Source organism: Ursus americanus, chromosome 8 (assembly GCF_024610735.1).
Source record: "Ursus americanus isolate L20-20 chromosome 8, mUrsAme1.1.p, whole genome shotgun sequence".
Lineage (NCBI taxonomy): Eukaryota > Metazoa > Chordata > Mammalia > Carnivora > Ursidae > Ursus > Ursus americanus.
In genome coordinates this window covers 21,484,897-21,512,760 of record NC_142134.1, presented here as the reverse complement: position 1 = coordinate 21,512,760, position 27,864 = coordinate 21,484,897, and the positions used below count along the sequence as shown (strand labels likewise).

General features: G+C 48.6%; 1 protein-coding gene across 2 annotated transcripts; it reads left to right on the top strand.

The window, feature by feature from the left end:
• The first annotated feature begins 1,537 nt into the window (after positions 1 to 1,537).
• On the top strand, positions 1,538 to 21,784 carry PRDM8 (PR/SET domain 8). Of its 2 annotated transcripts, none has more exons than XM_045793096.2 (6): positions 1,538 to 1,658; positions 13,800 to 14,050; positions 15,093 to 15,229; positions 17,510 to 17,730; positions 18,723 to 18,954; positions 19,382 to 21,784. In XM_045793096.2, the coding sequence occupies exons 4-6, from the start codon at positions 17,512 to 17,514 to the stop codon at positions 20,989 to 20,991; spliced, it is 2,061 nt and encodes a 686-aa protein (XP_045649052.2). In that variant the 5' UTR covers positions 1,538 to 1,658; positions 13,800 to 14,050; positions 15,093 to 15,229; positions 17,510 to 17,511; the 3' UTR covers positions 20,992 to 21,784. The 2 variants fall into 2 exon arrangements, with proteins under 2 accessions (XP_045649052.2, XP_087720174.1); XM_087864048.1 differs by lacking the exon at positions 1,538 to 1,658 and adding an exon at positions 2,114 to 2,318.
• The last annotated feature ends 6,080 nt before the right edge of the window (positions 21,785 to 27,864 follow it).

The window sequence follows — 27,864 nt, the reverse complement described above, 5'->3', positions numbered from 1 at the left end:
CATCTTTTCAGAGCTGGTTAAACAAAGGTACACACGGGATGTGGAGGGGTCTTACAGTTAGGGTTAGGGGGTTGGTCTTTGTATTTAGAGAACAAACTTTGAGGTTTCTGAAGGGGATCCCCTGCCCCTCCCTCAGCTCAGTACTAGGCAGGCAGACCCCTGCCCAAGCCTCCCTCCTGAGAACCTGCATATGCTTTCTTGCTAAATGACTCTTTGCACCGTTATCTCCTCACGGGATACATCTGTTGGGTGCCTTGCATCCTCAGCTCTGCTTTCATCTCTTCATATCGCAACACATTGTTTCCTCCACTCCTGGTGCCAGGGTGGAAGGGAGCCATCCCGCCCGGACGCGCTCAGGGATTGGCAGCGAATGAATGATTGGCAGCGGGTATCTCTGTCAGGGCTTTGGCATGCTGCAGAGTAGAAGCCCTGTGCTAATGAATGCCATCTACACCTACCAGATGTGCCACTGGGTGACATGCCAGATCTTTTACATAATGCCATTCTGCCGGACACGAGACAGCTGGGGGAGGGGAGTATATTTTAATGCCTTGGGGTGAGAGTGGGTCTTTTTTTTTTTTCCCAGATCTCCCGCCACCGCCCATACACCCAATCAGTTCCCCTTACAGTAGGCTAAAACCTATGGCTTGAGCTCCCTGAACAGATCCCTGGCTCTCTCCTATATTCATCACACCTTTTTCCTTTCTTGAGTTTGCTCCTCTCTCCTATTCAAACTCAGGAAAAGGGAATGTTATTTTTTTTAAAGTTAAAGATACAAAAACACTGGCAGGATCTGAAATGAAAAGGGGGGGACCACAATTCCTACCCCTCCCCCCTCAATCTCTCCTTCCCTATGCTAAATGTGCAACAGCTTTCTTCACCCCATCCCCTTCCTCTTCCACCGTCCACTGGAAACTAGTGTGTTTATCCCCAAGGGTGATATCCTGTCAGTGACTGTCCCACGTTCTGGCTGAGTAGTTGTCTTAGTGTGTAGGTGTCCAAAAATCCATGCCGTTGGAAAGAAATGTTTCCTGAAGTAGGATGAACAAAGTGGGAGGAAAGGGAAATGAGAAAACCATTTCTGAAGGATAGCGGTATGTGCACTCGGAGTGTTTGGGCTCCCCACCCACCCCACCGACCCCCACCCCCACTCTGCCCAGCTCTCCACACTCCCATCCCAGGGGAAATGAAGGAATTACCTAGGCAGTCCCCTGCTCTTTCACTAGACCTGTCAATCAGAACTGCCCTGAAATTCAGAGGGCTTGACAGCGGGAGGCCTCTGCTCCTCCTCCCCAAGGGCCAAACGCCCTCACCCTCTCCCACACACACTCAAGCACCCGGGCAGCTCCCGCGCCGCAGACCCCTGTCTTTTGCCTCCTTTGGGCCGAGCCGCCAGGCCCCTTCCCTTGCACGCGCACCCCGCCCGCTGCCGAGGCTCCAGATGGCGGCTCCTCGCGTTGGGCTCGAGGCCCCCAGACACCGCCCAGCAGCAGCCGGCGGTCGCTCCCTCCCTCCCTCCCAGCTACTGCGGCAGAGACCGGGATGGACCGCTTTGCGAAGAGGGCAGGCTCGTCCACAGGCTCTGATTGGGGCAGGAGCCCTGCAGCCGAGGGGCAAGCAGGACCGTGTGCACGGGGAAGGAGCCCTGCAGGCCCCAGGTGAGGAAGCCGAGTCGGAGGGTGCAGGAAAAGAAGGGAGAGCTTGCCCACTCTCATAGCTCGCTCACACCCCCTCGCTGTCCCCTGACCTTCCTTCCCGCACCACCTCCCAGTACCCCGCGCTGCAGGCCGAGCGGTAGCTGGACCCGAGCACCCGTAGGACCTTGGGGAGCGGCTGCACAGCCACCAGGAGGGGGCGCCCAGCTCCCCTGAGCCGGGGCTGTAGGGCGGGCTTTGCAGGGGATCCCGCCCGCAGCCCAGTAGGAGGTTGCTTCGGCCGGAAGGGTGCCCCCTTCTGCCAGAGAGCGGTAATGCCCACAGCTGTGACCACCTCCTTTCCCGTTCTCTCCTCTTCTTCCTACCCTCCTCATTTCCTATTTACTTCTCTTTTTTTCTTGCTTGCCAGGTTCCCTTCCTACCCTCCGTCTCCCTCCTTCCATTCTGGAACTTTCCTCTCCTTCCCTCGTCCCTTCACTGGCTCAAGAAGGGTTTGTCCGCCCACTGGGGGATGATGGGAAGGGGGATGCATCTCTTGCCTAGGCTCCGGCTCCTCTCCACAGATGCTTCTCTGAGTGCCCGAGTAAGCAGCCCTGAGACTGGCGGCCGCGGGGTTGTGCTCATTCTCTTACGGGCCAGGGGCGGGCGACTCTTTATTTGCCGGTGAGTGACGCGTTCGGGAGCAGCGCTTCCCCTGAACAGGTAGTTCGGAATTAATTCCTCTTGGAGGATGCATGTATGAAGTTCAGAGGCTTGGTACTGAGCCCCTTTCTTCCCCCCAAAAGTCAGGCTACTCGAGGGCATCTTCCCCTTACACATATCCTAAAAACCAAAAGTCTGTCTCCCAGGACAGTTCTCACTGCTTTCTCCTCCAAAGCAGTTTTGCTGGGTGCGGGGGAATGGGGGTGCGAGGGAGGCACTAAAAGGCCACCGCGCCTGGCGTCGGCGCCCATCTGAGGTCCTCTCTAATCCCCCGTGTTCTGGCGTGTGCCCACAGACCCTCTGCTCACCCCTGTGCCGCGGCCCTTGGGCATTAGACCCCCGAGAGCACGTTCCGTAAGCTCCCAGCACAAATCCCCTCAGAAACATTAATCACAACCACCAGCGAATGCAAAACGTGTGCCCGTGCCGTGTCTGCTTTTTAATCCCGAATGTAATTCTGAAAAGCAGCATCAGAAAGGGGCTTTATTAATCCCTTACACGAACAAATACAATCTCTGACCTACTAGACTTGTTTTCCTGCAATTTCACGAAGAGTTAGTCTCACTAGAAGAATGTTCAAAGACAAAACTGTGAGAGAGACTTGCGTGCATTAATGAAATAATGGGGTGCACTTCAGCCAAAATTCGCACCTTTGGGAAGACAAAACTGTCAGCAGAGAATTGCGTGCATTAATGAAATAATGGGGTGCACTTCAGCCAAAAGACGCACCTGTTGGGAAGTGGAAGCACTGGCCAGGGGTCCTGAAATTCTGCAGCAGCAGAGTGGGGGTGGGGTAGGTAAGAGGGGCAAGGGAGAGTGACCTGGGTGGCAGGCACCCAACAAGGTTGGGAGCCTGGGAGGAAACCCAGTTCTCTCTCCTCCACAGGCTTGGGACCCAAGTGACCTCATCTGGGGGGCTGCCTCCTTATGAAGGTGCTAGGAGAGGCTGAGGGGCCCACCTCAAACACGCGGGGGTCAGGGTTTGACAGCCCCCTCAGGCCTGTTCCTCACACTTGAGATTTCACTATCATGTTCAATTAATCATATTTCTCTTCTCCCATTTTGTTCAAAACCATCTTCTAGTCCTTCATAATCGTAATTTGCTCCATTGCCTTTTATCTGTGATTAATTAGGAAATCAAAAAAGATAATGGAGGGTCGGGCCAATAAATTAGCTTTAGGGGCCGACAGACAGACAGACGGGGCCGTGTGGGTGGGCACCGCCAATCGAGTCTGGTGGGGGCCACCGCGGGCTGCGCAGGAAGGGGTTGAGAAAAGGCGCTGGGTGCGCTGAGTGGAGCGTCTGCTCTGAAATAACCCCAGTGGGTGCAAGCAAAGACTTCTCGCACAAAGTGGAGAGTCTCCTGTGATTTTTAGCTTTTCCTATTTGAGTCTAGAAAAAAAGAGAGGAAAGGATTTGGGTGGGGTGAGGGTGGAACTCCTATTTCTGTCAAAGAGGCCTCCCTCCTGGCAGATGAACAGATTTAAAGCCGGGTGTTTTTAAGCTGGGGTCTATTTCTTCCGGGGATGGAGAGTTAGATTTACTTTGGCATCCTTTCCTTCCCTCTCCACTTACCTACTAGTCTGAGGGAGAGCGAGAGGAAGGGAAGAAGGAAGGGAGGGGGAGAGAGAAAGAAAAACAGAGATTGGGAGACTCTGTTATTATGATCATATCATAACTCCCTGGCCAAAGAGACATGTTTGTAACACGGAGTCGCTCTCTGCTCTCGGCAGAGGCGCAGGACGGACGGTTCCGTATTCTTTTCTCCCTCCATGAAATCGATCACGCCTCCCAGACGGCTGAAGGAGGGCACTTTGCCACTCTTCACAGCTTCGCCCCAGCCTCTTTAGCTTTCAATTGAAAACCAATTAAAGGTTTCTATAAATCTGTTAGCTCCCCTTTTATCTGGGGACCCCTGATGCATGTGATACTGCCCTTTAGATGCCTCTTCCGTGTTTTGTTTTACAATTGTTGTATCAATATAATGCGGCCTTTCTTCTCCTGTCTCTATAGATACAGATACACAAGGAAAACCAAAGCTATTCAGTCTCCTCATTTGTCCAGCAGCCTAACAGTGGTGCCCTTTCTCTGCTGCTGCTCTCCCTGCTTCGGGAGCAGCAGTTATGGTAGAAGCAGATGGCTACTGATTGGGGGAGCTTTGTGGCTCTAATACTGAATACTTTATGGAAAAGGACTTTATCATGCTTCGCTGGGCAGAGGAACAAGGGGGTGAGATTTATGGCCAGGAAAAATAAATCTTTTCCAAGTTGTGGCTCCTTCTCACCAGTTGTCTCTTTTGCTGGTGGGGGGGCGGGAACATTGAGGAATTAGTTCTATTTTATTTTATTCTCTTTTCTACTAACAGCACTTTTTAGTCAGACTGAGAGGAGAGCAGACTAAGGCCAGAAGTTTATGGAATACCTTAGGTGACCACTGCTGCATCAGCATTCTCTGCCCTCAGGGAAAAAGCAGAAGGGTATGGTCTTGAACGCTGTCTGGGGCCATGTTTTCCCGGATGTTCTGTTAGTTCCTGGGTAAAACATCATCCTCCATGATCCTATTATCTATAGAGAACAAAAAGAGATGTAAGTGCTCCCATCTGAAAAATCAGAGAAGGTCGCTGGTATTGAAGGAGTCGGGCCCTGATGAGGCATATGGTGATGTATGTATGCTCCTCTACTCTGAAAGGGTCTGAGCTGCAAGGATGATTAAGAGATGTCTGTGCATGGACGTTTTTGGACTCCTAATTGAATTTTCAAGCTTCGGAGAATATACACATTCCAACACTCCACTGAAGGTCCAATTCACCCCAAGATAATTGATCCTTACATGTTTTCTCTTTTTTTCCCCTCACCTAAGTTTTACTTCTCTTGAGTCAGATATGCCCTATATCTGTTGCAGGAATGTATCCCTTCTCCATAAGCAGAGGGCCGAACCCCCTTGCTCCTCCTATTCCCAAAACCTGTTCCCTAGAGCAGTGCCACCCTCTATTCCATCTCCTCCTTTAGATCTTCCCCTCCCAGGGGCCATGACTAAAGACAAAATGCTCCCAACATTGAGAGCCAGGCACTGGCAGCCAGGCACAGAGACACGGAAGCCAATTCCAATCCTGGGTCTCCCATTCCACTCAGATAGACTCCTTGTTTCCTTAATATTTGAAATGACATTTTCTAGTCAAGAAATATCTGTTCAGAATCTTTCGTGTTCTAAGCTCCTTTTTCCTGCCTTTCCTGTTCATGCAGCTTCCTGAAGTGACCTCTAACTTTCTGCCACAAGCTAGTTCTTCCCAATTCTGCAGGCACTATCACCCTGCATAGCCACGCACACCTTTGTGCAGTTTCTCTTTGAAGAGGAGAAAAAGCACAGCAGAAAAACCAAGACTTAGAAATTACACTTACCTAGATTTCAAAGTGCCAGGCACTGAGATACCTCAAATAATTAACTCTTTGGGCTCTTACTGTGTGTTAGGCTGAATGCTCTGCCAGGCTTATCACATTTAATTACAACCCTTTGAGTTAGATATTATTCTCTCTAGTTCACATTCCCTTTCTTCACAGGAAACAGAAGCACAGAGAGGCTAACTAACCCAAGCAAGTAGTCCAGCTGGGATCTGAATCCAGGCTTCCTCTTCCAATATCCATAGCCACCCTATGAGATAAATGTTTTTGCTACTTTACAAATGAGGAAACTAAAGTTCAGAGAGGTTGGGTGATTTGCTCAAAGATACACAGCTAGTAGATTGCAGATCTGGGGTTCAAACACAAGCGTTTAGGATCCCAAATTCTGGGCTCTTAACCACTGCCTCTCGGATCCTTCACAAGAAAGAGCAATAAGGAGGCCACAACTGACCTCTGCTGCCGGACGGGAGATTTGGCAGAGCTTGAGGCTGTAGGCGTGGGGCGAACGTAACGCGCCCCCTCCCGGCTGCGGCTGCGCGAAAGTGGCGTGGGTCCCGGGTAGGAAGCTCAGTTCCGCAGCCCTGGCCCCAGGGGGGGCTCCGTCGGCCGTGCGGCCCACAATGCTCCGCGCGCAGCCCGCGTGCGGGCGTCGGGGGCGGAGCCAGAAAGTAGTAGGCGTGAGAACGCGCTGCTCGAAGTTGCAGGGCAGCCGTGCAGCTTCTCGCCCTCCCGCAACGGAGCCGCCGCAATTCGAGGCAGAGGAGGGCGGCGCGGCTCAGAGGCCCTGAGCCCTCGTCAGGGCGGCCGGCTGGTTCCCCAGGTTTCTCTGCCTACCCAAACTTTGGCTTTCTGGTCACAGCACTTGAATTAACCAGCGAGGCATTCACAAGCCCCTTGTCCTTCGCACGGGGACGTACTACTCCAGCCCTTGCTGCCCCGACCAACCGCGTTTCTAATGTGACACGGCCGCTATCAGTTCTAAAAAAGGACTCCCTGGCGGATGAGGGATATAATTCTAATCGGCCTCCTGGCACAAAACTGCTGCCTTTTCCGAAATAAAGAGGGGAGGAGGGAATGGGGATTGCCGCCTGTGCTTGGAACAGTCGGGCCCCTCCTTTGGCAGTAGAAGGGATCCCTGAATACCTGAACAGATTCCTCCTGCGTCCTTTATCATCTAGTACCTCCTTCTGGTTTCCCTAGAAACTTCGAGAAATCCTTTAGCCTTCACTGAGTGACTTCGAAAGCGGGTGCACAAAACAATTCCCAAATTCTCTATAAAGGAAGCCAAGGCAGTGTCACTAAAAGTAGCCATAGCCAGCACTGAAATAGGTGTTTACTATGTGTCAGGCATTGCTCTCTGCACTTGCTAAATGTCACCTGACCCCTCACAATAACTTTATGAGAATTTCCTTTACCACTCCCGGTTTTCAGATGAAGGCCTGATGCACAGACCAGTTAAATAATTACCTGCCCGGCGTCAGGGGCCAGGATTCAAAGCCGGGGAGTTTGTTTCCCTGGTGGAGTTGGGGCCTCAACCTGAGTTGTAGGTCCTTCTTGGGTCAGTTCTCCATACATCTGGGTCAGAAGACGGTTCCCTAATAAAAGCTTTGAGACCTCTCTGGGATGTCCAAGGCTGAAATGAAACTAACCCCGGCTCTTGGAAGTAATCCCTTACCATCTGCTCAAGAATTGGCTTTCCAAAACACGTTCACCCTCTTTCTCAGTCCTCACCACGACCCCACCCGGGAGGCAGCTCTTTCCAGCCTTAGTTTTCTGAGGAGGAAAACCAAGGCTGGGAGAGGTCACTGGCAGCCCAGCATGTAATAGGTGAGAACATAGGTCCATGCCTCTGGAAAGGGGGCGGAGGAGACCCACTGCAGGAGGACAGGTGAAGGGGGTGGGGAGGAGAGTGCTGGCGGTGGTAAAAAGAGCATTGCTGCTCCCTGAAGACCAGCCTTCAGGACCCCTTTCTGCCCGAGTGGTGCCTAGCAGGAGACAGGAGTTGGCAATAATTCCAAGGAGGAGGCAGGAGGCTGGAGAACATGGAAAATGTGGCGCTTGCTCCCTGCTTAGTCCAGCGCATGGGGAGGGGGGCACACGGGGAGGGGGGCACACCTAGCACACCACCTGGCCTCTTCTCACCCCCACATTTAGGGTTTGCACTGGCTGCTTCTAAGAGAGACACCCCCAATGAAGGTGGCAAGTCTTGTTCTGCGCAGGTCCTGTCCAATGTCGAGGCTCTACACTCTTTGATGACTCATCCCAAACTTACGGAGAGCCATGCCTGCCCTTCATGATACTGTCAGGGTAGTGACTTCCTGAGTCTCTCCCAGGGAGACCTCGTTAGCCCACATGGAAGCCCATCTCTGTCATTTGGCCTTCTCTGCACTCTTAGCTCTGTCGCTGAGCTCTTTACTGAGATACCAACACCAGGGACTCCAGACATCAGAAATTGTCTGCCTGTAGCAGACATAAGAATGGAACCAGCCACACTCTCAGTACATTGACTTTCCCCAAGATATTTTCACACATTCAGATGATTCTCACTTGTCTGGAAACATTAACATCCTAGGGCCTCAGGTAAACTGAGTCTAGATTGTAGATAATGCTATGAGGCATCTGATCACATACACAAGGTAGTAGATACTCAAATCATGTGGGAAATATATTCTTTAGAACTCTATTCAGTTTTGCTCCTCCAGGAATAATTGCTCTTCTGTAGGACTTCACACGAGCTATTTTCTGAAAACCATCCTACATGAAAACATGCAACAAGGAGCACTGACTACTCTATGAACATGGAGCCAAGAAAAATGAAAGTCCTGAAAGTTTTTTTAAATTGCTACCCTCAACAATATTCACTCCCAATCTGCTTACACACACACACACACACACACACACACACACACACTAGAGGACCATATCTGGTTAGGTATAAAAATTGTTCAGACCTAAACTGAATTCTAGGCCTTCAGGAAATCTCAACATCCAGGTCATATTCAATATATTTACTTTTCTTGGGACTTTGTGAATAATTTGTTTGATACTTATGGATAATATTTATTTTTAAAATATGTATTTTCCTCAGAACTTTAGAGGAGATTATGAATTATATCTTGGTTACCTTTATATTAAATTACTAGAAGACTATCAAATCAATCTGGGAACTGGCTTTTTTTTTAAATAAAGATTTTATTTATTTATTTGACAGAGACAGCCAGTGAGAGAGGGAACACAAGCAGGGGAAGTGGGAGAGGAAGAAGCAGGCTCCTAGCAGAGGAGCCTGATGTGGGGCTCTATCCCAGAACACTGGGATCACGTCCTGAGCCGAAGGCAGACGCTTAACCGCTGTGCCACCCAGGCGCCCCTGGGAACTGGCTTTTTAATCAGCAAGTTCAAGAGAACAAGTGTAACTTTCAATGCCCTTGCCTGTTATTTCTGTCATTTTGTAATGTATATACAGTAGGACTGTTTATAGTAGTCAGGCAGTTACTGTTGTTTCTGACAAGTTGATCTTTGAATTCTCTGAGAGACCCCTTTTTCAAATATTAGAATGGAAGAAAGACTTCCACTGGTAATTTTAAGTGCTTATGAAAATCTACTAAAAACTATAGGCTTTCCATATGATGTTTGGGGAGACATTCCCTCATCCATGCTAGATTAATATGACTGGATTAAATCGTGAAACACCTGCAGTTCATTTGAATTGAAATCAGGAAAGATGGTCTTCACTCAAAGAGTCCAATATGCAATATAACCAGGGGAGCAGTGTACGTATGAAAGCATAGTTTGTGAAGAAATCAAACTATATTTTCAAGGCTCTAACAAAGCAATACGAATCACTGCTGTTGTGGTTACTGATTGATATCTATTCCCCAAATCCTTTTCATTTTTTTTTCTTTTTTGCCTCTCTTTTCCTTAGAGGAAATCAGATGTCTGTCTCTCTTCAGCTTTCGGTAAAGAATGCCATGGACAGATTCCAAGCTAGAAAGTCCTGGGCATGTGTGCATTCTGCCTAGACCTCCTTCTCAGGAGAGGAATGCTTTATGCTGCTCATCCCCCAACAGCCCAATTTAAAATCAAAGTCCATACCTTAGAGAACTAGCTGGGATTAGATGCTAGATAATCTTCCTATTATGAATCCAATGTATGTCAATCAGCACCTGTCTTTTTAACTCAGGAATTATACACAGCCTAAAACAGAGAGAAAAAGTGCTGGAACTCAAGTGCTATTGGGATAATGTCCCTTCTCCTGGCTGTGTAAAGAAATGTGATGTAGAACCTCTCAACTTAGTGACATTCCTAAGGCCTACACGCCGTCTTCTTAAAATCTGATGCTCTCTCCCATTTGAGACTGCTGGACAGCCCTTGGTCCCCAGTTTGCCTGGAAAGCCTGGCTCAGGGGGTGAGGAAGCTCTGAGTGGCTGACTGTGGCCCTGCTTACATTTCCTTCTGTCCCCCTTAGTCCTCCTGCTGAGACCTATTCAAGGGCTGTGGTGTCTTAGTCCCGGAAGGACCTCCTAAGACCTCATAACCTACAGATCTGACAAAACCTGGATACTCCCTGCTAGCTCTTTAGATATTGTATGGGGAGTAGTATAAAACCTGAGAGAATCTAAGGGGTCAGGATGCTGGGTAGTGGATCTGGTTCACAGGTCACACTCACATAGGTGAGCACGAGGCATTGATTTCGGATTTTTGGTAGTTGTCTTCAATATCACCTCAGTTTGCTAGCCCTGCTAGAAGTCATACTCAAAAGCCATTAAGCCAGTTAACTACAACTCAGATCCAGGAGAGGAAGTGAACTACACAGAGTCCTCAAAGACTATCCAGCTCACAGCTGAACTCCCAAGAGAAGGGTGAGTGGAACTTGAGATCCCTCACGGAGAAGGTTATAAACTTGAGAAAGGTAGGTTATAATCATGACAATAGTTGTAGCATAGCAGTAGCATTAAAAATAGCTACCATTTATTGAGAAACAGGAAAAGCTGAAGCAAGAACAACGTGAGTCAGGAGTAATGGTCCCTGAACTTGGGAGAGTGGAGTCCCTTCTCCCAGGCTACAATGTTATTCATCCTTTGAGAATCTGGCTATCCCAGGACCAGCCTGGGAAACATTCATTCATTTATCACCTGATGAACCAACTGTAATACTTAGGCAAGGAATAGATGGAAACTGACATTGCCATGTACACTTACAAAAAAACAAAGTGCCCCCCATTCCTGTAAACTTTTATCCAGCTCAGCAAATCTGCCTCTTCTTGTCTCTGAGTTGTCCCTTAGAAAGTTTCTTATTCCCCAAGGTGAGGCTGTGCAATGCAATACCCCTCTGAGAAGGTCCATTCTTTACCTCCCCCAACCCTCACAGCCCCATCCGGAGACCTCCCTATGTGACATTAATAAGCTTAGGAAAAAGTCTCCACACACTGTTTCATTGGCCATCCTCTTGTCTTCCAGTGCATTCTCCCTTTCACCATGAATTGCTTTTTTTTTTTTTTTTTTTTTTGGACAACTGAGGCTTTGCTGGTGTAGTGCTTTGGAGGTAGGATTAGAGGGGGATGAACCAGGACCTGGAAAGGAAGAGAGAAAGAAAAACAATGGGTTTTCATTCTTGAAGGGTAATAATCCTTCTAAGTGAGTTACTCTTAGAGACTTCACCAGCCTCCTATCACAGAAGCTGAAGTATTTTGGGCCCCACTTCTCTATCCTGGGAGGGAAAAGGGCATTTCCATTCTAATACTCACTAAGAATCAGATTTCCTTTCTTACCCTTTCTCCACCCTCTCACTTAGTTCATAAAAGGCACAACCTCAGGAATCATTCATCAACCTCTCTCCAGCCTTCTCTTCCAAAACAATACTGCAGTTGTCTACATGTGTATTTTTTAGCATAACTGCATGAAGCCTTGCTAAAGGGAGCAAGGTGAACATACCTTCACTCTTCATTGTTATTTCTCTAATCATTTAATTGGAATTAAAATCCCGGGGAAAAGTGCTCCAAATATAAACGCATTGTTCCATGTGAATTAAATAAAACTATTGACTGAGATGCATTGTTATAGTACTGTTTGAAACTGAATAAATGTCTCAATCCTTCATTTAGTATCAGTGAATTCCAGTAAGTAAAAAGGCAGAGTGATTTCAAAGTAGTTTATGCACCATTTTAGCCCATAAATTTCTAGGGAAATAAAAGTAATTTGTAGATTCTCTTTACATCCTATTAATAATTGTCATTAAGACCATTTGTATTACCAAGCAAAATCTGCATCATTTAAAATACTAGAAAACCCTCAAAGTAGGAATGTCAGGCTTAATCTTACCCATATTTGTTTTTTGTTATAGCAGTCATTCGATACATAAGACAAAGAGTTGGTTGGATTCATAGAATATTAAAAATTCTTTTATTTGGGGATTTTTGCCTGAAATCAGTAGGGGAAATCTTAATTAGAGGGCAGAAAAGAGAAACTGAGAGTAAATACCTGATGGTCAGATTCTCCATACATCTCTCCCCTCATTGATGTATACAATTTCACCTATTTTCTGTCTCGGAATTTGCAAGGTCAAACTCCCCCACCCCCAACTTAATTATCAGAAACATTTTTTATTTTATACAAACTGGAGTCTAGGTTTCAGAACTTCAAAGGAGACATGGTCTAAATGTCCTGTATATTTAAGAAAAAAAAAGCCAGGGGAAAGAAAAAATATGTTCCATTTAGAGTTTAGGGTTATCTAAATGCCCACACCCTGAAGTGGATGCTTTTATATTTACAACATGTAAGAGGATTTTTTTAGGTGGCTTGAATGGACAGATGACTTTTTCTGGGAAAGACAAACTTTCTGTTCTCTAAATAAAGAAGACTCTAAGGATTGCTCTGTTCAACAGTTTAATGGAATTAGGGTCATGGGCACTGCACGCACACACACACACACACACACACACACACACACACACACACCATCGCTTTATCAGGCTATAGTTTCTAAAGGACCACAACACTCTTATGGCTAATTCTTTATCTTAACTTGCTGTTGTTCACACCTATGCCTCTCTTGCCCTTTCTTTTTCCTTTTCTTCTCTGAATTCACTTAAGTGACCACTATTCCTTTTCAGATGTTTGGGGAAATTCTTTTGACATTTCTAATTCTACCCCCCCTTTTCTTTAAACAAGTGATGGGGAGGAGGGAATGCTTTCTTGTGTATGTGAGAGAGTAGGGATGTATGAATGAAGCATCTAGTCATAAGACAATTAGTGGCTAAAACACTCAAAGATCCTTATATACAGACATGTGAGAGTCCTCAGCATTGAGCTTTGGTCGGAGTTGCCCTTTGCCAAACTGTTTAAAAGTGTTCACACATGTGTAAGAGAAATGATAGGTTAAGAGGAAGACAATTGCAGTTTAAGAAGCTTTGAAAAGTTAGTAGCTAACCTGGAAATGAAGGGGAAATTCCTCTATTCCTCACTAATGTATAGGGATTTTGCAACCCTTCTTTTACCGAGTCCCTGTTTAAACAGAGGCAACAGCTCTGTCTGATCAGAAAAACTTGGAATTTATGCGGGGGAGGAGTGAGCTAACCAAGACCCAGTGAAAATGGAGGGAAGGAGTGAGAGATAGAAGAGAGGGAGAGAGAGAGATCAAGAAGAGAACTCACGTAGTGGGAAATTACTCCCACATTTTTATTTCTGCGCAGCAAAATCCTCCCCTGGCCTCCTTGGACTGCGGGCGCGGAGAGGAAGGGCGCTCCTCGCAGCCCCACTGGGTTCCGGAGGGAGGTCTCACAGTTGGGAGGGGATCAAACCAACACTGTGCGCACCGTTTCCTTTTAAGCTGCTCTTTGCCAACCCCCAAACTACTTACCTTATTTCAACACTGGATAAAAACGAGACTGTCTCCGCCTTAAGTCATGGTTCTGCTCGGTCCACTTCAGCCGGGTACACAATCCGATTTATCCTGAAGCTAACAGATTGTTCTCTTCAAAGTAGTGGTGTTGTGGGTGGGGCTGAGAGAGTGGAGCCGCCTATACACTCAAAGGTCTTTCTTCCCATAGGAGTTGAGAGTTGAAAGGCGAAAAAGAACCCAGAGATCCCCCAGCGAAAATGTGTTGCGGCCCCTGTTGAAGGAGTCAACTTGTAGGCTGTTAAAGTCCTCAAGTCATTAGCATCAGCTGCGGCACAAGAGGGGCAAGCCAGCGCCTCTAAGTGGCTTAGCGCACAAACGAGGCTCCCGAGACGACCGCGGCAACCCCATCCGCTCTTCCACTACCGGCTGGATGTAAATTGCTCTCCGGAGCCCATCGTGGTAATAATTTTTACTTTGACTACCCCCCTCCGAGGTCTTAGAAGGTGGGGCCGCCCCCAACATGGGACCCCCTCCGGGACTACGAAGAACGCGCCAGGCAGAGAGCGGAAAGGCAGGAACATCTTGAGTCTAGTAACCTGGGTTCTTCCCACCAATCTCCCCTCACCCTTCCCCTGCCCGGGTACTCGAGTTCTAGGACCAAATGACCCCAGTAAATCCCCTGCCTAGTCTGGCGGCGTCCTCGCTCCATCCTCCTCACCCCATCTCTGGGTCCAGGGGAAGACAGAGCCAAGTTCTCACCAAAGCGCATCCTTTCTGAATCTTGTTCGGAGGGGCTTGGTAGGGTGAGCTCTCCAAGAGAGAGCTGGCTTGGGTTTATCACCCTCAGGCAACTAGCTGCGCAAATCAGCGGTGGCTCAATGGCCAGGGAATCCCTCGGGGCTTATCCGCAACCCCCCACCCCTTTACTGAACTCAGCCTCGGGAAATGCGCGCGAGCTCCGTGCGCGCGCTGGGTGGCCAGCTCTCTGCCAGAGGTTCTCCAAGTGCCAAGAGAAACGGAGAAAGGCCCGCTCCAGTTCTTTTGGTACTTCCCTTTCCGACCCCGAAACTGATTTTTCCCTCCTCACAGTCCCAGAGGGCCGAAGCTTCAGGAGGCGGCGGACCGGGCCGCGCTCAGAGAGGCTTTGCGACTTGGGGAAGGTGCTCAGGACCTGCGAGGCGCAGGCAGGCCAGAGAGACCGCTGCGAGGCAGGCTGCGCCGGAGGGAGCGCCCAGCCCAGCAAAGAGTTAAAGGGAGGGGACGTGGGCTGTCACGCGTCATTGGGCAGATTATGTGCAGCAAACAAAAAGTGTGTGTCTGCGTGCCAGTCAGTCACTGCATCGGGTCCATCTGTACAACTCTCTCCGCGCGCTCTCGCTGTCTCGCTCTCGCTCTCCCCTCTTACTCTCTCCTCATCTCTCACCCTATCTCTCCATCTATCTCTCTCTCTCTCTTTCTCCCTCTCTTTCTCCCTCCCTCTCTCTCCCTCTCCTCTCTTTAGGCACTGCCTACGAGACAGCAACACCAACACCTCTTGACATGGAAACGCACTGATACAATAGGCAAAAGAAACACTCGATTGCATCCCCCGGTTCCAGGTGGCCTTATTTGGGCGATTCGTTCCTGACCTTATTCCTGGTAAGTCTCTGGGCTTAGATGTGGGAGGGGGGTGGGGAAGAAGGCAGGTTTGGTACGGAGAGTGGAAAATTTTGTCGTCCGTCTCGTCATCCACCAGAAAAGAGGGAAACATAATTGTTGAGGGGATCTCTACTGGCAATAAGATTATACAAAGGGAGGAGCGGGTGGGGATCACTTTGCGGGAGAAGCAAGCGACGGGGGAGCGCGCGGCCGCCAGACAATGCCTGCCTCCGGGGAGGGCGAGCGGCCGGCGGCAGCGACGCGCACTCGGCGAGCCCGGCGGGCTCTGGGGAGGATCCCCCGGGCGCCGGGAGCTGGGGCCTAGAGCAGGTTGCAGGGCTCTGAAGGGCTGGGTGGCAGAGGCGACCGCACGCCGGCGGGCGAGCCCAGGCTCTCGCCCAGCGGTGATTGTGGCCAGCTCGAGGCTCGTGGCGGCCGCCGCTGCGACGCGAACCCCTATTAGCGCGGCGTAGCGAGGATCTTTTCACCGTATTGTTAGGTAGAACTGCATTTTAATGATTGCGTCCCTGCTGTTGCCCGAAGTGACGGGGCGACCTCCCGGCACAATGAAACGTCTGTGTGAAAGAGACTTTTAAAGGAAGAGAGAAATTGAGGCATAAAACGCTGAATTGAGGAAACTGAAAAGGAGAGAATAGGATTCCGTTGAAAAGGAGATGAGAGATTCTGAAGGGTTTTTTTTTTTTTAACGTATTTAAATTTGCAATTAGAGATCAGAAGGGCTACCTTGTGTGGGGTAAAAATGCCCAGAGATAGATGCTGTAATATAGTAAAGTAAGTTTCTACTTTATGGATATTTTCTCTTATTTCTGTCTGGAAGAAGCAGCCCAATACTTGACATTTAGAGGATGTAATGGAAAAAGAGGCTGACCAAAGTTTCATGCTCTGTTAACTGGAAAGGAGGGGGGGGGGAAGCTCTACCTTGTAATCACATTTGCAAGATTAATTGGTTAATAGACATTAAGATAAAAATGGACATTACTAATATTATTCCATAATGAACAGCTTCTCAGGAAAAGAATTAGGTCTATTCTTTCCTGCTACTTAAATTATACAAAGCATACATAAATTACTGCCTATCCAGACGTTATTAGGGAAAAACCAACTTGGGGGAATCTTTTAATCAGTCAGAGTTAACAATGCAGTTAGTTCAAAGCCAGTTTAAAATTTAAATACCTGCTTTGTTCTTTTTAAAAATGACAAGTTTTGTAAGGGTGTCCAGTGGCATAGGAAGGGAAATGTCTCTTTATGACAGCTTAATAGAGCCCTCCATCAGGGTAGTAAACTTTCTAAATTGCTGTGGATTAAACTGAGAGCCCACAGAGGTCTACCCAAGTGGGGCTGCCCCTTCTTGCCCAAACAGGGTCATATCTGGGGGAGCGAGAATTCACCAGTCACGACACATGCAGTATTTCAATCAGGGGACACTTCAGGCCTGCCCTGTACCTCCTCACTTCATGAGGCACATGCAACTCAAGCCACCCCCTTGTATAACAAGGTAACTGGGAGTCACCCTCATCCATAAATCAGCATGTCGAGAAAAAAATAATTACCTCTGCTTGCTGCTTTTAATTAAAGCCTCGGAGGGACAGTGTTGGATTATGGTAATGAACAGACATACGTCCCCTCTTGTAGGCTGCAGAGAAAGGTTAGCTGACACAGAATCAGTGGCCCTGACACTCTACTTGAAATCCATTCGCCATGCTCGGCTGTCTCTGCCTGCTCACTAAGGCTGCTCCCCTCTTTGGAAGAAAGAAAACAGCAACTCCTAGGCACCCAGTTCAATACATAAGAAGAGAGGAGAGGAGCTTTCTCCCAAGGGTTGGAAGTTTCTTTCAGTCGGGGAAAGTCTCTAGGCTAGTAAAAAAAAAAAAAAAAAAAAAAAAAAAAAAAAAAAATCCTATTGTTCTCCCCACCCTTATTCCCCAAATCCTGGCCCATCCTCCCCCAAGGTAATGTAAAAAACCAATCTGTCTTTCCTAGCCCTGTTTTCCTTCTCAAAAGCGTCCACTCTGAGCTCCCAGGATTCCAATTATTTTAAAAAGGGGGTGGTGTGGGGAGTACTCCTCAGTTGGCATTTTCAAAATATGCCAGATTTAATCTGCCACTGGCTTTATTTTTGAAATCAAGGCTATGCAAAAATTAGGCAAATTCAAGAAAATATGTCTAATAGTTGCAATGTTCTGCCTGGATTCATAGAGGCAAAAGGAGTAAATACGGAGTAATGTAAGTTGTTTCCTTGTTCTGTTTATCTGTCACCAGTGATGGAGGATTCAGGCATCCAGCGAGGCATCTGGGATGGAGATGCCAAGGCTGTCCAGCAATGTCTGACAGATATTTTTACCAGTGTTTACACCACCTGCGACATCCCTGAGAATGCTATATTTGGTCCCTGCATCCTGAGCCATACTTCCCTGTACGACAGCATAGCTTTCATAGCTCTCAAGTCCACGGACAAGAGAACAGTCCCCTATATCTTCCGGGTAAGTCTTGGCCAGTGCTGCATAGGGTATGAGGGTAATCCCATGTTGAAAACTGACCTAAGATCATTCTAATGACAAGCTGAGATAGGTTCTGAATGTAGAAAGTGAAATAATATGAGACATCCTATTTTACACATCAAAAAATAGAAAAGGAATATTAAACTCAAATTATTGTCAACTGATTTCTGGAATAAATGACACAATTTGATTTGGGATGCCAGGTATATCTAAATCACTGCCTCAGTTCTGGGCTTTTCTGGTGATGAACACAACTTCCTTAACTCTTTGGGAGATTTCAACTAGGGTGGAAGCTCTTTGCATACTAAGTACTTTCCGTAAGTACTTTTATTATAAGTATTCGGTGGATTTCTGTTCCAACCTAGGAGGCCTTCTTTTCCTCTAAATGTTACTCTTTCTAGGAAGCTAGCTAGTCCCAGAATTTGTATTTAATGAAAATGTTAATGACTTGACAATAAAACATCATTAAATTCATATGTTTGAGTTTCAAGATATGTCCTCCCACTTTCTATTCTTTCTTTACAAAGAAAAATTACCAATTTTTTAAGGCAAAATTAGGAAGATGAATGAATGCCATGGAACAATTTCTAAGACCTAAGCTTGCTTTTTAACTTCTGAAGCAAACAAAATTCCTCACGCTTTCGTAATGTGGGGTAATTTAGAAGTGAATTCTCAAGAGGTTTATATTAATTTGAATTGTAAGGAGGAATTTCCTCATTTGATATTCAACCAATATAAGAAAACCACAGCTTAATCTATACGATTGATACAGTGTTTCAAAGGACAGTTATCTTGCCTGCCGGTTCCAATCACAAAGATGGGTGCCAACTTGGGTCATGGTTAAGCTTGATCTCAGATAATTCTTTGGAAAAGAATAACAAAAACGAAATGGTCCTGGCTTCTTGGCTGCATTCTCTCACGAGAGTCTCCCTCCCCCCTCCTTCTTGTATTCTTTCTTTTTTTCTAAACTGTAGGTAGACACCTCAGCGGCAAACGGATCTTCAGAAGGTCTCATGTGGCTGCGACTTGTCCAATCAGCCAGAGATAAAGAAGAGCAGAACCTTGAAGCCTATATAAAAAACGGACAGCTGTTTTACCGCTCTCTCCGCAGGATTGCCAAAGACGAGGAGTTACTAGTTTGGTATGGGAAAGAACTGACTGAGTTACTCTTGCTCTGCCCCTCTAGATCCCACAGCAAAATGAATGGTAGGTTGGCTCGCGACCTGCGACGGGGCCCTTCGCTAGCGGGGGAGACGCAGGGAGAGGCGGGGGCTCCCTTTGGCGCACTGGCGCCGTTCCTCCCTTAAGGCACCTGCTGGGGAACTTCGGAGGTATAGTCCGGAATGAGGCTGGGACAGATAGATGAGAATACATTGGGGAACACTTGGCTTGATGACTGCACTCCCTCTGATTTGGAGGGAAGGTTAGATCTGGTCGGACAGGGTACTCTTCTCAGGCGCTCAGGTCCTGAGAGATGAAGGTGATTTGTGAAGAGGGTGATGGCAAACTGGTCTGGAGACGATGCTTAGTAATCATGTGGTGTGGGTGTGTGTGTGCGCGCGCGCGCGCACGTGTGCGTGTGTGTGTGTGTGTGTGTGTGTGCGTGTGTCCGTGGTGTTTTCTCACTAAGCAGGGTCGTCCCCTTACACATGCCTGGAATGCAGCCAACGTTTCCAGTTTGAGTTCCCCTATGTGGCGCATCTGCGCTTCCGCTGCCCCAAGAGACTTCACAGCGCTGATGCCAGCCCCCAAGAAGAGCAAGGCGGCGGCGTGGGCACCAAGGATCACGGGGGCGGGGGCGGTGGCAAGGACCAGCAGCAGCAGCAGCAACAAGAGGCGCCCTTGGGCCCCGGCCCCAAGTTCGGCAAAGCCGGCCCCATCCACCACTACCCGGCCCCCTCCCCCGAGGGCAGTAACCAGCCTGCGGCTGGCGGCGGCGGCGGCGGCGGCGCCAAGCCCTCCACGGACTTTCACAACCTGGCCCGGGAGCTCGAAAACTCGGGGGGAGGCAACAGCTGCTCCCCGGTCCGGAGCCTCGGCAGCGGCGGCAGCCACCAGGAGGCGGAGCTGAGTCCCGACGGCAATGCCACCGGCGGCGGCAAGGGGAAGAGGAAATTCCCGGAGGAGGCGGCTGAGGGGGGCGGCGGCGTGGGGCTGGTGGGGGGCCGGGGTCGCTTCTCCGAGCGGCCCCTGCCCGCCTCCAAGGAGGACTTAGTTTGCACGCCGCAGCAGTACCGCGCCTCGGGCAGCTACTTCAGCCTGGAAGAGAACGGCCGCCTTTTCGCGCCGCCCAGCCCCGAGACCGGCGAGGCGAAGCGCAGCGCCTTCGTGGAGGTGAAGAAGGCGGCCCGAGCTGCGGGTCTGCAGGAGGAGGCGGCCGCCGACGGCGGGGGCGCGGCCGCCGAGGACCAGGACGCTGGCGGCGGCGGCGGCTCCTCCACGCCCGTGGCCGCCTCGCCGGCCGGCGCCGACAAACTGCTGGCCCCGCGGCCTGGGGGCCCTCTGCCTAGCCGGCTGGAGGGCGGCAGCCCGGCGCGAGGCAGCGCCTTCACCTCGGTGCCGCAGCTGGGCGGCGCGGGCGGCAACGGGGCGGGCGGCGGCGCGGGCGCGGGGGCCTCCGGCGGCGCAGGCGGCGGCCAGGGTGCCGCCTCGGACGAGCGCAAGAGCGCCTTCTCGCAGCCGGCGCGCTCCTTCTCACAGCTGTCCCCGCTGGTGCTGGGCCAGAAGCTGAGCGCGCTCGAGCCGTGCCACCCCGGCGACGGGGTGGGCCCCACCAGACTCTACCCTGCCGCCACCGACCCTCTGGCCGTGAAGCTCCAGGGGGCCGCGGACCTGAACGGAGGTTGCGGGGCCCTGCCGAGCGGCGGCGGCGGCGGCGGCCTGCCCAAACAGAACCCCTTCCTCTACGCCACCGCTTTCTGGCCCAAGAGCTCCGCGGCCGCGGCAGCGGCGGCGGCGGCGGCCGCGGGGCCCCTGCAGTTGCAGCTGCCCTCTGCGCTCACGCTGCTGCCGCCCTCCTTCACCTCGCTGTGTCTGCCCGCGCAGAACTGGTGCGCCAAGTGCAATGCCTCCTTCCGCATGACCTCCGACCTGGTGTACCACATGCGGTCGCACCACAAAAAGGAGTACGCGATGGAGCCCTTGGTGAAGCGGCGGCGGGAGGAGAAACTCAAGTGCCCCATTTGCAATGAGTCCTTCAGGGAGCGCCACCACCTCTCCAGGCACATGACCTCGCATAATTGACACGGAAAGGACCCTAGCTTTCCACGCGCGCACACTCACAGTCAAGCCACCTACAGGAAAAACACGCGAGGACATCCACCACCTCCTTGTGACCTGAAACTTTGCACCCAGAGACAGACAGAAGAAACCACACACTCAAACATACACGTGCCACCCCCAGCCTTTTCATTTACATGTTTACCTGCGACCTACATTACACACACACACACACACACACACACACACGCACAAACACGCTCAAAAGCAAGACAGGATGGTGGATTTTTGATTGGGTGGGTTGTTCGAGGGGTTTTCTTTTGAATGCACGCATTTTCACTTTCCAAAAACAAAGGTACATTTTTTAAAATGTCATATATTGCAACATATTGATGCATTTGTCATACGTTTCTACTTAAATTATTAAGCACTTACGGTTTAGATGTAATAATTATATGTAAGGGCAAAATTTATTTTAGATATAAAGTAAAGGAGGAGGGTGAGATGCTTTCTGCATTTCTTGAGGACAGTTTGTGTTCTTACAAAAATAAATAAAATGAAGAAAAAGGGGTCACCATTCAATTTAAGTTTCCAGGGGGAAGTGCATGTATCACGAAATGATTATGGACTTCAGTGAAGAATGTCATCATTATGTAAATATGTATTTCCTTTTAATACAAAGTGTAATTTTGTGCCAGTGAAATGGAGTCTGAATAGTTATGTGTTTCTTTTATCCCTGGAAAGATTTATTAAACTTTATAGATTATCCAGGTATGTTGGATGCTTTGACAATAAATGACTATTTTCTTCGAAGCAATTATTTGGAAAGTGTTTTTAAGTATTTTTATTTTTTTTTTTAGCTAAGGGCTACACTTTGAGTAGACACCACGTATTTTCATTGAGTCTCTGAAAAGAAGAGAAGAGATAGCAGAAGAAAGCAATAATAAACCCTGTCCCACTTACCTTTATTTACCCTAAGCCAATATTGAACCTAAAAGTGAGAAGACAAAGTTTGATTATTGTTTGTAAAACCTTTATCTGGAAAGTGTTGGTCTTCTTCATCAAAGGACAAATCTTTTAGACAAAGATGTCTGCCATGAAGCTAACCTGTCAGTGGGATGTCAGCATTCTTTTCAGCAGCAGGATAATTAACATCTTCACAAGTGGCCAAAGACGATTTCCAGGCCTTGATCAGAGAAGCCAGATGAAAAGCCCACTTTAATTCTACGAGTGAGGCCTATGTGGAGGAGTATCCTGTGCTCCAGAACCCTTCAGCATGCTGTCATTATCCATTAAGAGACCCCATGGGGAGTTTCTTTAGAAACCAAAGTGAAATGACCATGATAGTCTATGTATTGCTGGGCCTAGCCTTCTTTCTAAGGGCCTAGCTGGGCCTAGCTTGAGCGGCTGCACAGCCTCTGGAAACAAAACAGTCCTAGGGCATTACGATACAGAGGAACCTGATAATTTTCCTCCTCTACCTGTTCTTCCTCTTATGAAGACTCTCTCTATACTCTGCATATACTGACAATTCTTAGTTAAGTTGTTCAGCAACCATTAGGTGCAAAACCATAAAAAGGATGATCTTTTAGGTCTTAGGGTAGCCTGCACTTAATCCATTCTCTTCATTCTAGAAATGCTCTAGGAACAGACACTATCCTGGTTTATCTATCACAGGAGGTGTTCTTTCCCATTTTTGTCCTCCACATCTGGCCAGTCCTCCACTATGTCAGAAGGAGGACACCTGTGAGAAAGTCTGAAATGGGAAACTTGCACACTGTCTCATTGAAGGCATTCAATGGTTTCGCCTCTAAAAGGATTTGAAAGCTTTCATTATCTTAAGGTAACTACAGAACACGTTTCGATGAGGGCAGGCAGCAAGTAAAGACCAGGGGTGGGGCAGAGACATGTATCCATAGTGTGTCTCCTGCTGGGTGGAAAAGCAGATTGACGTCCTTATCATCTAAGGACTCTCCTGTCCTACATTTCTCTGAGATCTGCTCTCAGTTTTCCTAGGCAACAGTTGCATGATCTGAAACACTCATCCCCAGCAAAGTGGAATGCGAACAGTCCAAAATTTCAGTTTTAACTGCTCTTCATGACTCAGATGACTCTGCAGCATCACTGGTGTCAACTGATTTAGCTGCATTCTGGTTTTCTCATCTATATAATAAGTGAGACGGGTTCTGCTATCTTTAAACTACTTCCAGCACTGGGGAATTGTTTTTTGCAATGGATTAATCAGACCCCAATGAAATCTAAAGGGGGATGTGTAGAGAAAAGCCCAAGATTGGCCATGAAGCAAATTTGATGGCAAGAAGTAGGAAAGATATTTGGGGGCAAATGAAAGATGGGCCCCAAGATATCCTTAAATCACAATGCTTGAGAGGCTAACTAAATAGTCCATGCCTGGGATACTAGTGGATCTCTGGAGCAAAAGTATCTTTAAAACCAGCCAACCAACCAACAACACAGGTTGCTTGGGGTCTAACTTTCCAAAACAAATAAACAAACAAACAAAACTCCCCAAAACTTAAATGCTCCTATGTTTCTGTCCAGAATCTCCTTTTCACTAGGAGGCTTTGTTACCTGTTGGGGATTCAGAGATGAACTTAGGTCTAGAAAAAAGGTAAGCAGATGCTCCTTTTTGTAAAGTCTGGAATCATATAGTTTGAAGGACATCTGGAGATTTCCGTTGTGTTTTCTTCTGTATGGTCATTAACTTAACACAATCAGGAAGAAAGCCAAATCTTGGCTGAGCTACTGCCCAGAAGATCCAGGTGGGTGTGTTTGTGGCAGACACTTTAGGGCTGAGCCCCTGTGCTGATCAATCTGCCCACAAGACCTTTTTGGCGGGAATTAGTGGGGGAAGGGTGCCCAGAGCTAGTTTTGCCTTCAGCCAAAGCAAACTGAGAAATGTTTTCTTTTAATGCTGCATTTTCAAGCTTTCGGATGTATCTTAACTCTCTCCATGTCTGAACTTTCTCAGATGAGACATTCTAAGATTCCATAACCCCATCATCTACCCAGCTAACGGAGCTGGCTGGCTGGGGCCGTGGGCATAGACGTCTGCACACAGCTGCGGAGGTAACAAGGTCACAGGGTTATGCAGGCTTGCGGCTGCGTTCGTCAGGTGAAGTCTAAGACAGGTGGCTGAGCTCACAGCACTGATGCCGCGGGTCCTAAAGACTGGGGAAATGGAAAACCAACCGGTTGCTGCTCTAGCATTTGCTGGTCCCAGTCGGGACAGAATACCTGGGATTTACCGCGTGCCTAGCGCCGTCGATCTCCAAGCGTGCTCTCCGAGCAGATTCCGCATCCCTCTCCTCAGTTGGCTTTGGTCATTGGGGGCAGGCTAAGGGCGGGGTGTGGTGGCGGGTGGGGAGGGACGGCTGCATTTCCCAGGATCTGCTTGCAGGGTATAGCTTACGCTCACAGGCTGCGCAACTGGAGGGCCCCAGAAGACGCATCTCTGCACCTGTTCGCAGGCGCTGGCGAGCAGAGACCGAAACCTGACCCGCCCGGGAAAAGTTCCCAAGGTCCCGGGCCCGCTCCTCCGCTCTGCGGCCCAAGGAGGCCCGAAGTCCCGCGTTTTGCAGTGGCAGCCACTCGCCACCGATCTGCTGCCGCCCTTCCGCGCCTCAGTGGGCGGGGTGGGGGTGGGGAGACAGGTGTTCCAGGCCGGGTCCCGCATTTCCTTCCTTCCACCAACGATCTCCGAACAACCGAGCTCCGCCTGCTTCCCGTCCTCTATTAATAAAGTTTCCCTCCCAGCAGCTTCTCCCTTAGGCGCCGTGCCCAAGGAGCGTGATTGCGAGCAGGGAAACCTTGGACACCGGGGACCAGTCATACCCAGAAAACCGGCCGGGAAGCCGGAGCCCCAGAGCGGCCTAGCCGAGGGGAGGGGGGGGTTGGGAGGGGATCTGGGGCTCTCGGTCTCTCTGTCTCCACCCACAGTCCGCGCGGACTCTCCTCCGCCAGCCCGGAAGGTGCGGAGCGCCGGCGATGGGGCCCGGGAGCCGACCACTGCGGACTGACAGAGTTGGGCAGCGCCGGCAGCGAGCAAGGGTCCCCCTGGGGGCCGGGGGAGGGGGTGAAGTGGTTCGATTTGGATTTTCTTTCCTTTTCTCTCCTTTCCCAATCCCATGCTCTGGAATCATTGTTGGCTCATTCCGTGGTATCCCCTTCCCTCAATTCCTCCTTACCGGCACTTCTCTTAAGCACTTCCAAAGACTTGAGATCATTCCTGAGTTTTACGAAGAAACCTGTCCTGGATTCTCAGCCATCCAGGCAACCGACTCTTACGGTGGCCACAGCAGCCCAGTAGGAAACCGCACTGGCAGTTTACTGGGCGTTGAGGACTACCCCACAGCTGACTCGGGGATTTAGAGATGGGCGAGTGCCAGTTCCCTCCAAACAGACAGACAGACACACACACACACACACACACACACACACACACACACACACACGCCACCTCTAAAACAGTTCCTCCTAGGAAAGGTTGCAGTTGGCCTGGCTTTTGAACTGATGTTGCTTTTGGCCTTGCTCGGAAATGTCATGTTTTCTCCTGAAGGTGCAAAAGTACTTCCACGGAGGTGTAAAAATTTTGGTCTGCTAGGAGCTGAACTGGGAACAGAGTGAGAAGCTGGGCCACTTCCTTTTTTCTCTTTCACATGCATTTTGGTTAAGAGGCAGGCAGGCCATGAAGCCTAGAATGTTGAGGCAGGAAGATCTGTCTTAGGCTAGTGGGCCTGAATGCCTGTTGGCTTTGTAATCTGGCTGGGCAGGGAGAAAGGACGCTCTGCCTCTCGGCCTCACAGATCCCATTCCTAAGGTAACTTTTGCTTTTCCTACTTTAAATTGGGACTTAAAACTTTTCAGAAACACATTTATTCTCCAGTAGTAGTGGATGAAGAAACTGAAGGAAAAGTTCTATTTAAAAAAAAAAATCCTTTTTTTTTTTTTTTTTTAATCTGTAGGGTTAGAGGTCTGGTAAAGCATCCTACTTAAATAGCTGACCTGGTTAGACTAATTATTATTTACTTATCCTTTTTCTTTTCTTTCTTTCTTTTTTTTTAAAGATTTTATTTATTTATTTGAGAGAAAGAGCACAGAGGGAGAGAGAGAGGGAGCTCCCAGTGGGCAGGGATCCTGACTCAGGGCTCGATCCCAGGACTCTGGGATCATGACCTGAGCCAAAGGCAGGCGCTTAACACTTGACTGACTGAGCCACCCAGGCGCCCCATACTTATCCCTTTTCAAGTTATGTGTGTATGTATGTGTGTACTGAAATATATATACATATATATATATATGTTTGCACACATAGCACACATATACAGATATATATGTGTATACATTATATACACACATGTATATTTCTATATACAAGTGTACATGTCCATTTTAGTATACACACACAGGCACACAACTGGCAGGTGCTATTCCCAATACTTTTTTTTGATTTGGCATAATTCTCATGACCTACCCAAGAAAAAGCCTACAAAGGGCCTTCCTTTGTGTCCTAGGATTGTGTGGTTAGTATGGCTGTCATCTTGGAGCAGAAAGATGGATATCATACAGGTAATGGAAAGAATAGTGGCTTCTAAGTCAGAGGCCTGCTCCAAAATTTGTGGCCTTTTCATGCATGGGTCTCAGTTTATTTTACTTGAACTCGTGAATAATACCACCTGTGGTTTTACACACAGCAGTGTCTTGAAAAGCAAACCAAACCATTCACATAGAAACTTCTCACTTCCTATACATGATTGTCTTCCCTGTTGTCAAAAGAGATATGCTTTTAGCCTCAACTTACCTTCCTCTGATGATTGGGGGGCTCTATTACCTCTACAAGAAATCTTGTGTGATCTTAACTTCCTTTAGTGATCTTTGCTCATTTTGCACAGAGATGGGAGTAACAGCTGGTTTGATTTTGATTTTTCATCTGCCAGAGACCCCTGACTCTAGCTCATGTTTTTTTAGTACTTTTAAATGGACCTTAAGCTACAATGCATTATCTTACTATACATTTCCTGTCTTTTAAAGAGATTTGAAGAAGACATACAGTATCTTCCTCTTTTCCCCAAATTCTTGAGGGAATAAATTCTTCAGAGAAACGTGAAGACTTTTTGTCAACCAAGAAAAGGAATGAGATTGAAAGAAAAAAAATCATGGGACAAACTTAATTGTCAGTTCTTTACCCTTTCACTTCTCTTCAGATGTCCAGCTAGCTACAAATTCCAAATTCTTCTCATCTTTTCTTTTTTTCCCCCATTTTCTCTGGAGAAAGCGTGTGGGGATGTACGGGTTTCTCCAGGGAAGAAATCCAGAAAACAGTTCCACCCTTGACCAGGATCCCAGAGCACACACACCTGCTTTGGGGGTTGACATCTGGAAAAATAGAGCACGATTACACTCTTCCCCGGGGATTCATCCCTGGATGGGTGTGCCAGTGTTACACCACCGCTCCCAGAACTCAAAGTAGTTTATTCTGGGTTTAGTTACTTCTCTGTGAAGTGTGAAACTTTTTTAAAAAGCTTTTGATGGCTTCTTTTCTCACAGACAAACAAATGAATTAAGATCTGTTTTCCCCTCTGGCAAGATTTCACTGGGTCTTTGAAAAAGACAAACAGAGCCAAACAGCGACACCCAGCCCAGAAATTGATGCAAATCATGCGGTTAAAAAATCCTAGTATCCATACACTTCTCTAGGCTCAGAGGGTAGGTGTCGGAGCCAAACGAGGGTGGAGGAAAGAAAGTAAAGAGAATAGTACTGCAGAGTCCCTCTTAGGAAGAGGGGTAATTAGACTTCCCCATTAAAATGCTTTTGGAGAGAATACAAGTAAAATGGTTTGCTTTAGCTGGGCTGGTCGAGGTAAGTAGTGAATGCCACGA

What these genes read in the sequence shown, in the direction of transcription:
- PRDM8 (XM_045793096.2), top strand. Translation starts at nt 17,512, where the DNA reads ATGGAGGATTCAGGCATCCAGCGAGGCATCTGGGATGGAGATGCCAAG. An exon ending in CAGTCCCCTATATCTTCCGG is followed by an intron (nt 17,731 to 18,722) that starts GTAAGTCTTGGC and finishes TCTAAACTGTAG; the next exon opens with GTAGACACCTCAGCGGCAAA. An exon ending in ATCCCACAGCAAAATGAATG is followed by an intron (nt 18,955 to 19,381) that starts GTAGGTTGGCTC and finishes CTCACTAAGCAG; the next exon opens with GGTCGTCCCCTTACACATGC.